This window comes from Perognathus longimembris, chromosome 24 (genome assembly GCF_023159225.1).
Source record: "Perognathus longimembris pacificus isolate PPM17 chromosome 24, ASM2315922v1, whole genome shotgun sequence".
In the NCBI taxonomy this organism is placed as follows: Eukaryota; Metazoa; Chordata; class Mammalia; order Rodentia; family Heteromyidae; genus Perognathus; species Perognathus longimembris.
The window spans coordinates 1,823,603-1,837,063 of record NC_063184.1 but is presented as its reverse complement, the minus strand read 5'-3'; the positions used below and the strand labels follow the sequence as shown (position 1 = coordinate 1,837,063).

The window sequence follows — 13,461 nt, the reverse complement described above, 5'->3', positions numbered from 1 at the left end:
TGCAAACTTTCCTCTATAATCATGAGCTGTCCGTACTGCCTTCCCACACCTCTTAGAGAAAAAATACCTACTTTTCTAAATAGTCTATGTGATTCATTGTAAACTCCAATAGATACCATTTCTCCACAAAGCTTGTTCCAACTCCTAACCCTTCCTTCCTCTTTCCTTCTTACATTATGTCGTCCTACTTCCTGACATATATGAAAAAGTGTCCTGATAAACTAGCGCTTCTCAATCCTCAACTCTCACTCCCCTATGACTATAATGTTTGAGACTTCATTCTTCACTTACCATGTTTCACCAGTATGGCTTTCACCATACTTTCCATTTCCCTGTTCCAGGTTGAGACCATTTTAGGGAATGAGCCTAAAGCCTCCTCCCTACTGCTATCAACTATTTCAATCACTCACTGTTCATGTATTTTTTCTCTACTTCAATCCATTTAACCCACTGTAACTCACATAATGTTTCTTTTAGTTTTAGTTACTTCTGGGTTCTGACATCGTCACTACCTCCTAATTTTTCACTTATTGAAATCTTAACATCACACTAAAGGCTAGAGAAAATCTTTGAATTTAACCTTCAGGTCCTGTGATTTTTGTCAATTTGTCACAAATAACAACAACTGTTTCCATAGGAGGCTTTGCACTTACCATTAATTCATGTACTTATTAATTAAAGCTATTTCTGTTCTGCACATGAAGGCTCATAGCAGGCAGATCAGAGTAAACTTCTGTAGTTACCTGACAGCTCCAGGTGCTAAGTGCTGCTAAAGGAGTAGTACTTGGGCTAGCCTACCTGTGCATCAGCAAGCTGAACAGCAGGGAAGCCTTGGTTCGCCTCTTCTACTCCTGCCACATCATCCTGACTCGTGCTGTGCTGAGAGTGCGTCCCATCCAAAGTGTTCTGATCACTCGACAGGACAGTATTGAAATCAGAGGCTGAAGGTATTGTAGGCAGGTTGGGTGCAACACCTACCATAGTACATTTTCAAGAATAAAATTTAAGTTACTAGAAGTAGAAACAACATTCAAAGTAAACTTCTGAAGCTTATATTGTAGTGCCATTCATTGCCAGGCCATTTAAAGTAGAAAGAAGTATTAATATTTCAAGGTTATTTTACAGAACTTACTAATGCAAAAGAAAGTATACTCTCAGAAAATACCAAGTCATCTTTATATATGTAGCAAGAGCCAGTCCGTCCAAAATGCACACTATTTATGGTTGGAAGGTCTGTGAAAGCAATTTCTGTCTGGCATCACAGGGATAAAGCAAAGCACAAGCAGAATAGCAGGGTAAAGGCCACACGCATCTCATGCATACACATGCTTTCTGGGGCAGAGGGAAGCTAGGAAGGCACTACTTCTTTCTTTTGTACTCCCCTTTGTACTTAAATCCCCATGCAAAGAACCAACAACAGGGAGTCATTACACTTTGGCCCTCTTGAAATTTATGTTCCATCTGTCAGTAATGAAACGAATACCAGAAGTGTCATCATCCTGTCTCCTTCAGCTGAGGGCCCACACTAAAACTGGCACACATTTCTGGATTGCAGGCGGTCCACAGCAGCAATAGTGCTAAGTAAGTACATGCCCAGAAACCACTTTTCCTATTTTCTGTCTGAAAAGCATTTGTGGCTCAAGTACTGAATTAATTTCAGCTGTTTTTAGTAATTAGCATCAAAGGCTCTTTGATATTCTTTTAGTATGTAAGAAAAGTATACATTATAAGAAATAATATATACTTCCTAAACTTGGACAATTTTTTAAAATAGAGTGTGGGAATATAGTTATTATGTCTCCCAAGAGTCTGAATAAACTAAAAATACTTTCTATGCTGTAAATAACATGTTGTGAGATTTTGTATACTGTCTTTTGTCACCTTTCAGTGTTGTAAAAATGAAATCAGCTATATTAAATGTTAGTTGCAAACTCCTTAAATTATATGGTATCTCATATCTGGCCTATCTCTTTCCATAAGAACACTCAAATGACTGCATTTATAAATAGGTCAGTTTGAACCAAAATAGTACTTAAGTGCCTGAGGCTTTGGAATTAGCTTCCAAAACTTTTTTAAAAAATAAATGCATGTGCTGCTTAGGCAACTAAAACCAAATAAAATAACTCAATACCTGTTGGAAGACTATTGTGGCCCGATTTTGTAACAGGAGATTCTTGTACCACACTTCCTCGATTACCCACAGCATGTGACATCCAATTGTAGAAACTCACAGATGATGGCTCAGATAGCAAAGGATGCTCAGAAAGCATATCAGTGGCCACTGTATTTCCTGAAAAGAATAGAATTACCAATGTACTCAGGAACATAAAGTGGGATTTACATTATTTTCAAAGGCTAGGTAAACTGTCCTCCTTTGTGAATTCTTTCAAATGTTCACAGCCTGATGTTGGTATTGGGACACTAATGCATTCATAGTTAATTTTTTAAAACCTTAACAGGGCACAGATTCTATGTTAGTTAGTCTAGCCATAGACCTCAACAAATACCCAGGTTAACATCAGGCCAGTAGTACAATGTCAAAATGCAAATGAAGATATGAAAAGGTTACAAATAGAATGGTTGTCTTCTATAATATTTTCTGAAAAATGAAATAGAATATAATAGATTACTTATAACACTAACGCATACATTTAATTTTATCCTGTCTGCTTTCATTTTCTCATAAAAGTTCATAGTTATCAGGCCGGGGGATGTACCTGTCCTTGTTAAGGAGCTACTTTTTACAGCTGCACTACTTCTCTGAGGAGTTCCTTCCAGAAGGTTGTGCAGGCTTGGGAAGCTTCCAGTCAGGTAGCTGAGCAGGCTCTCCTTCCTTGGGCTCTCCTTTACTGGCATCCCAGAACGTCCAACATGGACCGGAGAGTCTGTGGCAGTGTCTCCGCTGGTGTAGCTCAGGGAGTGATAGGGGTGGATGCCCTGCAAAAAGAACCATACATGGGCTCATGCTTCTGCATGTGGCCGAGCCACTTATAATTATCAGGACTGTCACTCTTACTGCAAGCTACTCTATGCATGGACACGAGAACCGATTCTGTACACTAGAACTGCGGTATGTCTCAAACATATGCAAGCATGTTCTGTAGCTCTACAGAAGGCCTACTTTTATTATCATTACTATATTGACATACAATCCTTTATTTTGACAACATTATTTCCCTCCTAAATCTGAAAACGGAGTCTATGGCAAACATACAGGCACAACACAACATGTCAATACATTGTAGGAAAAAAAGCTACTAGTAAATAACTTAAGGAGCAGTAGCTAGAATATCAGAACTTCAGAAAGTCATAGGCAGAATGTTTAAAGAACATCCCAACTGGTAAAGAAAAAAATGCCACCTGAAATAATTCATGCCATTGCTGGTTGTTTACTGAATCAGAAAACCAATACCCAGACATAATATCCTTTACATAAAGTCTTTCCTTAGAAAGGTAACTATACACACTGAAAAATAGTCCTTATATACTGAAAGTAACCTGTAACATACTATCAAAACTACAGTCTATGTCCTCACAGAAAGTGGAGAAAGTTTTCTGCCTTCAGCAGCTTTCCTGCCGTTTCTTAGTGAAGGTGAGAACAGACATCTACCTGAAAGGAAATCAGGGGCTGATGGTGGGAACAAAGGCTGGTGGAGAGCAGACAGAGCTAAACAGGTGCAGAACGGAGAGGAAGGATGGTGAGAATGGCTACACAGTGTGCACTTTCATATAATCTTATGTAATCTCTAACAAGATTACTGCTACCTCACAAAAGAGGAAAAGTGACTTGTATAACCAAGTAAGTAGAAAGTCAGATTTTTTAACCTATATGCCCAAACTTCTACTAGAACTTCCAGTAACTTAATTTCAAAAACCTTACTAAAATCTTATTCTCTAGAGAGCACTGAAACAAAAATTCTAGCCATTTTAATAAAAAAAAGATAGCATTCTGTAATCTCCATGTGCTGTCACATCTAAGATTAAAATTGCCTATCAATTTAAAATACACTATAAAAAGACACTAAAAAAGGTAAATATGCTATAAAAAGATAATTATTTTATATGATCAGAAGTATACAGGCATTATGTCTTTGAAAACAACACTTATGTGCATATTTTTTTCTGTGAACTAATTTTTTTTTGTTTCTGGACTTTTTCTCAGTGATTAGAACATTGTCATTGCCATTTAACTTGTATATATTTGTATTATAATTTTTTCTGTGCAGAAAACTTATACTTTAATATGGTCAAAATTCTAAACTTATAATAGTTGCTGTTAGATTATCACCAGCATTATTATTTTGGTAGTAATAGCTTTTGAACTCTGGGCCTCACACTTACCAGGCCCTTGAGCAATAGTGTCTTACCCATTTTGCTTTGGACCACAATTCTCCAACCTATACCTCCTTTGTAGCTGGGATTACATGTGGACCACAGTCAGCTTGTTTGTTGAGATAGTCTTGCTAACGTTTTTTGGTTTATTCCCTTTTGTCACTGTTTTTTATTTCTGTACCCTTTGACTTATATGTACGTTTATCTGATTTGGGGAGGGGAAGGGGCACAGAAAGGATGAAACAATTCTGCAGTAACACTCACTAGACACTATGTTGGAAATGCACTATACAACTTGTGGGGAGGTAAGGGTCAGGAGAGGAAAAAAATGCGAGAAAATGAGGGAGAGGGTAAAGTCACTGTTCAAAAAGAAATGTACTCATTATTTGACTTATATAACTGTAATCCCTCTGTACATCACCTTTATGATAAAATTTTTAAAAATTAAAAAAATACACGCATTGTAAGTCACTTATCCAGTTGGTTTCAACATGAAAAACAGTTACTGAGTACATAGGGTAAATACACAACACATAAATTTGATGCATCAACATTTTAGATCTTCATTCTAAGTAAAAATTATCTGCTCTCTAAGCAAAACCAGCAATCATATTACCTTTATTTTTAATGCGGAGTCACTGTGGGTATGAGTTTTAGAAAGTTTCCTCATGATCTCAGCTCCAGTGACTGGCCCAGAGCTACCAGGTGGTGGCCGGTTGGCTGTTCCTTCCAGGAGCATTGTGTGTTCACTGACAGTGGCTGAAGTATTGAAAAGAAGGAGGAAGCAATGTATTATCACAACTTCTCTTGAAACTTAGCCCCAGTGTTCTGGGTTGAATAATACAATCAATTCTCATAATGTGAAAAAACTATAAATGTTGCTATAATATGTGCTTTTATTTTCCTTTTATATCCCAGTCTTAACCTCTCATTCTGTCACCAATAAAGGAACGTTTCCATTAAATTTCTCACCTATCATGCAAAAGATACAGAGATTAAAAATTAAACAAGGATTTGTCTTGAGGGAACTTAATATTTTGAGTTCTGAGTATATTTTAGATACGAGGCCCTTGTCAGTTGTATGGCCAGTGAAGATATTCCAATCTGAGGGCTTTCTATTTATGTTGCAGGCTATGTTTTTTGCCGTGCAGAAGCCCTGCAGTTTGATGCAATCTCGTTTGTCCTAACTTTCTTTGATTTGCTTTTATTAAGAAATTTTCGACCTGTGCCACAGAGCCCAAATGTTTCTCCTATTCCTTCCTGCAATGTTTTCAGGGTATCTGCTTTTACCTTGAGGTCTTTGATCCATTTGTAAATGATTGTGGTGCATGGTGATACATAACGACCTAGCTTTAGTTTATTACAAGCGTTTAACCAATTTTGCCAGCACCATTTGTTAAAGAGGCTATCTTTCTTCCATCCTATTTTTTTAGCTCCTTTATCAAAGATTAAGTAACCATAGGTCTGTGGGTTCATTTCTGGGTCTTCAGTTCTATTTCATTGATCCTCAGGCCTGTTCTTGTGCCAATACCAAGTTGTTTAAGTAGAGTTTTGTAATAGCTTTATAATAGAGTTTGAAGTTTGGTACTGATATTCCTCCAGCACTGTTCTTTCTGATTAGGATTGCTTTTGCTATTCGAGATCTTTTATTGTTCCAGACGAATTTTTGGATTGCTTCCTCTATTTCACTAAAGAATGGTGTTGGGATATTGATGGGTATTGCATTATATTTGTAGATAGCTTTTGGCAGTATTAAGATTTTCACGATGTTAATTCTCCCAATCCAGGCACATGGGAGGTTTTCCATTTCCTTAGTTCTGCTTTAATTTCCTTTTTCAAGTTTCTAAAATTTTCATCGTAGAGGTCTTTCACTTCTTGGGTTAAGGTTATTTCTTTTTTTTTGGCCAGTCCTGGGCCTTGGACTCAGGGCCTGAGCACTGTCCCTGGCTTCTTCCTGCTCAAGGCTAGCACTCTGCCACTTGAGCCACAGCGCCGCTTCTGGCCGTTTTCTGTATATGTGGTGCTGGGGAATCGAACCTAGGGCCTCTTGTATCCGAGGCAGGCACTCTTGCCACTAGGCTATATCCCCAGCCCATGTTAAGGTTATTTCTAAGTATTTTATTTTCTTGAGAGGCTATTGCAAAAGGAGTTGCTTTCCTGATTTTAGCCTCACTCTTCACATTGATGGCATACAGAAAAACAAACAACAACAAAAATCCTAAAAGAAGCAATGGCCCCATTAATAAATGGGCTAAAGACCTAAAGAGAGACTTCTCTAAAGAGGAAATGAGAATGGCCAAGAGGCACATGAAGAAGTGCTCAACATCACTGGCCAAAAAAGAAATGTATATCAAAACAACATTGAGATTCCATCTCACCCCAGAAAGAATGGCATTATCAAGAAAACTAATAACAACAGATACTGGCAGGGATGTGGCCAAAAGGGAACCCCACTACACTGTTGGTGGGAGTGTAAACTTGTTCAACCACTCTGGAAAAGTGTGGAAGCTTCTCAAAAGGTTCAACATAGAGCTCCCCTATGACGCAGTAGCCCCACTTTGGGGCATCTACCCAAAGGACTATAAGCAAGTCCACATTAAAGCCACTAGCACAACTCTGTTCACTGCAGTACAATTTACCATCATTAAAATATGGAACCAACCCAGGTGCACCTCAGTAGATGAATGGATCAAGAAAATATGATACATGTACACAATGGAATTCTATGCTTCTATAAGAAAGAATGACATTGCCCCATTCATAAGGAAATGGAAAAATTTGGAAAAAATCATACTAAGTGAAATGAGCCAAACACAAAGGACCCCAAGTTATGAAAATAAGTGTTTTATCATTATTATTGTTATTTTCAATGTACCATGTGAAATTCTGCCTTTTTCTTTTGTCTTTCTTTCCCAGGGTTTTACCCCTGATATCACTGTTACTGATTTTAGTACCCTGGGTATTGTATATATGTTTATTGCAACTAAGGAAGGGAAGGGGAACATCAAAGTAGAAAGACAAAGGGTAAAAGGTGAACCAATGCAACAGCAAAACTCACAAGACAATATGCTGTAAACCAACTGTACAACTATGGGGGGGGGAGAATTGGAGGTAGGCAAAAGGGGAAAAACGAGGGAGAAGGTAACAAGTTTGATAAGAAACGTACTCTCTGCCTTATGTATCAAACTGTAAGCCCACTGTACATCACTTTGACAATAAATTAATAAAAAAATTAAATTCAAGAATTAAATTTTAAGAGTACCCACAATGACATAGACTAACAAAGGCATCTACAGATATTAAAGGGGATATTTGCCATACTGTTCTTTTGACCTTCACGTACACTTGAAATTTTATTTTTAAAAAAGTAACAAAATCTAGCCTAATCCTTAAAATACATTTTTATAGTTATTAAAAAACTAAGCTGGATAAAGCATATCAACATTCTCAAAGCCCTACTTTGGGATTACTATTATTTCCTACAGTAGTGTCTGTACTTTTTTCATAGTATCTTAAAACGTAATTTTCCTTGCCATACACCAATAATAAAAATTAACTTTTGCAAATAAGTGAATATGTCCATTTCAGATATACATATTCACTTTATTCAGGTAGAAGTATCTTAGTACAAAACTACAAACTCAGAACAGAATCCATATTTACTTTAATCTACTCAAATACTAGGTAATAAAATAAAGGCTTCTGTAATAAATTTATAAACAAATACTATTTTTAAAAGGAGATGCAAGAGCTTCATTCAGAACATTTTTGTTAAAGATGTCTTTCTATACAGCATAGATAATGAGAGATTTTGGAAAGAGATAATATATTTTAACCAAGCACATGGCATCCAGTTTTCTTTCCTTTACACTACTGCATTGAGCAGCCAAACTTACACTCTGAACACTTTTGTGTGATCTCACTGTACTGGGTGAGATGGTATTAATTATGATGCTATTCCAACTTGGGTTGATATCTTGATCTTTTTTATATTTAGAAAGATCAAATGAAAATAAAAACAGGTTGGGAATGTGACCTAGCGATAGAGTGCTTGCCTCGCATGCACGAAGCCCTGCTTCCTCAGCACCACATAAACAGAAAAAGCCAGAAGTGGCGCTGTGGATCAAGTGGTAGAGTGCTAGACTTGATCAAAAAGAAACCAGGGACAGTGCTCAGGCCCTGAGTCCAAGCCCCAGGACTGGCAAAAACAAAAAAGAAAATAAAAACAACTAGAATGAGAAGTCTATGGTATATCACAAAATCAAACTCATGAAATCTACTCATAAGGATGCCAATGCATTTTGGTTACAATGTGCTTGGAGTAATAAAAACTGTCTCTGAATAATTAAACAAGGACACTTTCAACTTTGGGACATAAACACAATTACCATCTTACCAGCTGTGTTAGTAATTTCTTTTTGTTGTCATTTAAGGAGATAAAGCATAAATAGTACTAAATAGTGCCGAAGCATACATGGTACCTTGAGGACCCTATACTAAAATTACCTGCATCAAACTCAAACTCTGCCCCATCGGCACTGGTATCACTCTGAAGACCACCACCATTGTCTAGCCCAAGGCCATCTTCACGATCATGGTCCACAGTGGCAGGGGGCTTCAGAGGCTGAGCTGGTCTATGCAAGCTGACTCCTTTAAAGGCCGGTGTCACCACAATGAACTTCATCCACTGCCTGGCCAGGGCAACCAGACCTTTCTTTAAAGTTACCAGAGCAGGAAGCCCATCACTCTGTAAGAACAATGGGAAGTTTCAGTCTCCTCTGATGGGTTTGTATATACTATTCACTTAAATTCCAAACTCTCCTTTTAGAAATAAAGAAAGCAAAACTTAGAGATTAGATAGTTTGCTCAAAGTTCCCTCCTGGGCACTCTACATTCCTCTAGTCAATCCACTATTTTCCTTCAACTTGAGTATTGCTCAGGATTCCTCCTTGACCAGTTTTTCACTCAACACACCACACTGAGAAATCTCATCTGTACCCACAGCTTCAAAGAACATATGCTACTCTAGCAACTCCTAAGTCTTTAATCAGAGAACACTTGTTGGGGATTCAGCTTGGCATTGAGGGGAAGAGGGTTCCTAGAGACACTGCATTTCCTCCTGTCCTGGGGCTGTGTGTCTGCTAGCCACGCCTACCCCCTTCCCGGGTCTGGAACTGGGAGAGGGAGTTAAGCCAGCCCCACCTCTCCTCTGCGAGCACCTGTGTCCTAATGGCATGGTCGGGCGCCCAGAAGGCTGTTCTGTGGGAAGTGACGTTATCCCGTGGGGGAGGTCCTAGGGCGTTGCTCTTGGATGGATATGCTCACCAGCCTGTTGTTAGCTCCTGGTCAGTTCCTCCCCTTCCCTCATCATTACTGCTATAAGTCTGATTGCCCCCTCCCTTGAATAAACAGAAAGCTCTTGAAGCTTCTCCGAGAGCCCACTCGTACCTGTCTTCCTTGGCGAGTATAGGGAGGGGGAGGGCATTCTCACGACCACGCATAACCGAGGCTACCCTTATCCTCTATTCCACCTTGGCCTGTCCGCAGGTCAGGCAGCCAAGGAAGAGAGTGGAAAGGGAACACATATAAGGGGATAATAAGATTGGCGTCTCCACATAAGGGGATGTATAAATTTAGCCCGGCAAACACTGTTTTCTATTATCTTACATTTCTCATCACATTTATCCTTTGGACTCACCCAACACATCCAGAACCAGAGGTCAGCATTCCTACAACAGAGGAGTCCTGGAGTTTGAACTCAGTGCCCTGGCATTGTCTCTGAGATTTTCTCCTCAAAGCTAGCTCTCTACCACAGCTCAGCTTCTGGCTCTTTGGGTAGTCAATTGAAGACAAGAGTCTCATGGACTTTCCTATGCAGACTGGGTCCAAACTGCAAACCTCAGATCTCAGCCTTCAAAGTAGCTAGAATTACAAGCAAGAGCCACTGGACACCCACCAGGCACAGCTGCCTTCTATGGCTTCAGTAACTTACCATTGTAGCATCCTCAATGATGGAGTAATTTGCCTGGTGCAAGTAGTGGTGCAGTATATTACACAGCAAACAGGAAGGATTTTCTTGGAGAAAGCGGGCAACTTTTGTAAGTCTATTGTATTTACTTCTGAGGGGGAAATGTACACTTTTGTTCTGAAACCAAGCAACAACATATTGAGAATGCCATGCATGAGTGATCCTACAATAAAAGATGGCTTCCAATTAAGAACCTGCTGGTTTGATATTCTCCAACAATGATTACCAACAAGGAAACACTTTCAGTAATAAAGTATGTGTGATTCTTTATACAGCTAAAGACCTACCTCCAATGCTTCTGTCATTATGCATCCCATGACAGCACATATTCTCAAAGTTCCCTCAGTTTCTAACTTGTTTAAGGATGACTTGAGCTGGTCGATGGGAACAAGCCAAGCTCCAACAGCTGGAGTCGCAGTGCTTAACAGGTTCAGCTGCCTTTAAAAGAAAATTTCAGATGAATGTCAAGGTTTGTATTTCAATCAATCTCCCACATCTATGGTTCTTACTGGCTTGTTATTGTTCTTTTGAGACAAGGTCTTCCTACGTAGCTTACGCTAGCCTCAAACTTGCCATCTTCTTGCTACAGCCTCCCAAGTGCTATGATGTCAGGCTGTGTCATCACGACTAGCCCTACTTGCTGTTTTATAATGGTAATTTTACTTCCATTTCCTTTGACTTCATAACATACAAAAACCTAACTATAAAGTATAAAAAATGGCTAATAGGAAAGGGGAAAAATATCACAGTTTCAAAGAGTAAACAAAAGTAAGACAGTAAGTTGATCAACTGAGACAGTGATACCGGCATAAGTAAAACAAAAGTACTAACAGAAAAAAAATGAGCCAAATAAGGTGAGAAAAATGTATACATAAAGTATGAAGTAGGAAAGACTGAAAAAAGTTAATACTTACAGAGAACTAGATACATCAGAATGGCTATTTGAAAAATGAAGAACTGTATGCTATTTGAAATGAAGAAATATCAATGATGTACTACAATTAAGACTTTTTACCGAGAAAATGCATGCGTGGGAGATCTCACATTGGTGGGAGCTGCAAAACTAAACCAAATTTCCTTAATGGTCAACTTCATGCTACATGAATCCGGAGGTGGAGGCATTAGAGGGAGATCTTTTTTCAAGTCATCAGATTCAACTCCTTCATCCTGTATAAAATAAATGCCAGAAACTTATTAATGCATAGCTTGCTTAAAACTACAAACAGAGGTATACTAGTGATTTAAGTAACAACCCTTTATTAATGAGATTTTTTTCACTTTTTTTAAAATTGTCAATTAAAAATTCTAAAATCCATAAGGTTCCAAAAGAACAACTTTTTTAAAAAAATGTAATTTTGTTATTGTTAGTTTTCTTGATAATGGCCATTCTAACTGGGGTGAGGTAGAATCCCAATGTTGTTTTGATTTGTATTTCTTTTATGGCCAGAGATGTTGAACATATCTCATGTATCTATTTGTTGATTTCTTACTTCTCCTGAGAAGTCTCTCTTTAAGTCTTTAGCCTACTTATTAATTGTTGTTTCTTTGAGAATTTAACAATAACAAATGCTGGAGGGGATGTGGCCAAAAGGGAACTCTATCACACTGTTGATGAGAATGTAAACTTGTTCAACCACTCTGGAAAGCAGTAAGGAGGTTCCTCAGAAGACTAAACCCAGAAATTCCACTCCTGGGCATTTATCCAATAGAAAACAAACAAGGCCACACTACAGCTACTAGCACAATCATGTTCATTGCAGCACTGTTTATCGGACCCAAGATATAGAATCAACCCAGACACCTCTTAGAGGACAAATGGATCAAGAAAATGTGGTATATATACACAATGGAATTCTACTCATTCATCAGAACAATGACATTGTACCATTTGTGGGACATGGAAAGACTTGGAAAAAAATTATACTAAGCAACATAAACCAGACCCAAAGAAACACAGGTTGCACATTTTTTTCCTTATTTGTGGTAACTAGAATGTGCCTATAAATATACAAGTAAACACACCGAATGATAAAAGAAAAACAAATACACTGGAACATGATAAATTATGCAGGTCTGTAGGCATTCACACAGTGAAACCAAAGAAGGATATTTTTAGGAGGATCACATAGGCACAAGAGTTATGTGCATCTGACCATATAAAATAATATATATGAAAATGAACTCTAGGAAATGCAACCAAGAGTTTTCTTTTCTTCTTTGTTGCTGTTTTTGTTTTCATTTCCTTTTGTCATTGATCTGTCTTTGGGAGAGTAAAGGAAAGTCACAGAAAAAGTAGGCCAAAGGGTGAACAAATATAGTAATGGTACTCACTAGATACTATGGCGAAAATGAACTTGTGGGGCTAATAAGAGGGAAAAATGGGAGAGAACAAAGGAAGAAGTGACGTTGTTCAAAAATTAATTACTCTTCACCTGGTACATATAACCATAATCCCTCTGTATATCACTTTTACAGCCACAATACATTTTTAAGTACTTTAAAATTTTTTCATATTATTCATTGATTAGTTGTGGCAGCAAAATATGGTCTGAACTGATAAGGGACTATTTATCTATCTCACTTGGAGCCTGTACTAATGTTGATAAGAATTATTTAAATATTTCAAGATGAAGTGTTGCCTTAGATTCCATTATGAGTTTATGCAACATAAAGTTAACACAACATACTACCTTCCTTTAAAAAAAATATCTGATCTGGGTATACTTAGAGATGTGGGAACTAGGGCAGGATGAATACTTGATCCCAAGAGTTTGCAGCTAAACTGTGCAACAAAACAGGATCCCATCTCTTTAAAAAAGTCTAAAGCTGGGGAGGTAGTTCTGTGTGTGTGTGTGTGTGTGTGTGTGTGTGCATGCGCACATACAAAACCAATAAATTAATAAATAAAACATCTAGTTTCACAAATACCTTTAGACAAGAGGCTATTAGCCAAGCACTGGATAAAGACATAGAAGAAATAATATTTGGTTGTAGACTGTCTACATTTGCGGTGCCTATGGAATATCTAAATGCAGACATACAAAATGCCACTGGATCCAATGCTAGAGCTCCATTGAAAGGATGGGGCAAAGACATGGATG

General features: G+C 38.1%; 1 protein-coding gene across 8 annotated transcripts in view; it reads right to left on the bottom strand.

The window, feature by feature from the left end:
- The window catches only part of Kiaa1109 (KIAA1109 ortholog), a 166,270-nt gene that overhangs the window by 71,089 nt on the left and 81,720 nt on the right, over nucleotides 1-13,461 (bottom strand). For all 8 annotated transcript variants that reach the window (XM_048333714.1, XM_048333715.1, XM_048333718.1 and 5 more), the window contains exons 38-45: nucleotides 11,376-11,527; nucleotides 10,648-10,798; nucleotides 10,325-10,477; nucleotides 8,839-9,079; nucleotides 4,949-5,091; nucleotides 2,718-2,937; nucleotides 2,132-2,290; nucleotides 799-974 (exon numbers count right to left, since the gene is read on the bottom strand). In XM_048333714.1, the coding sequence (XP_048189671.1) occupies nucleotides 799-974; nucleotides 2,132-2,290; nucleotides 2,718-2,937; nucleotides 4,949-5,091; nucleotides 8,839-9,079; nucleotides 10,325-10,477; nucleotides 10,648-10,798; nucleotides 11,376-11,527 (1,395 nt within the window). The remainder of the gene's footprint in view (nucleotides 1-798; nucleotides 975-2,131; nucleotides 2,291-2,717; nucleotides 2,938-4,948; nucleotides 5,092-8,838; nucleotides 9,080-10,324; nucleotides 10,478-10,647; nucleotides 10,799-11,375; nucleotides 11,528-13,461) is intronic.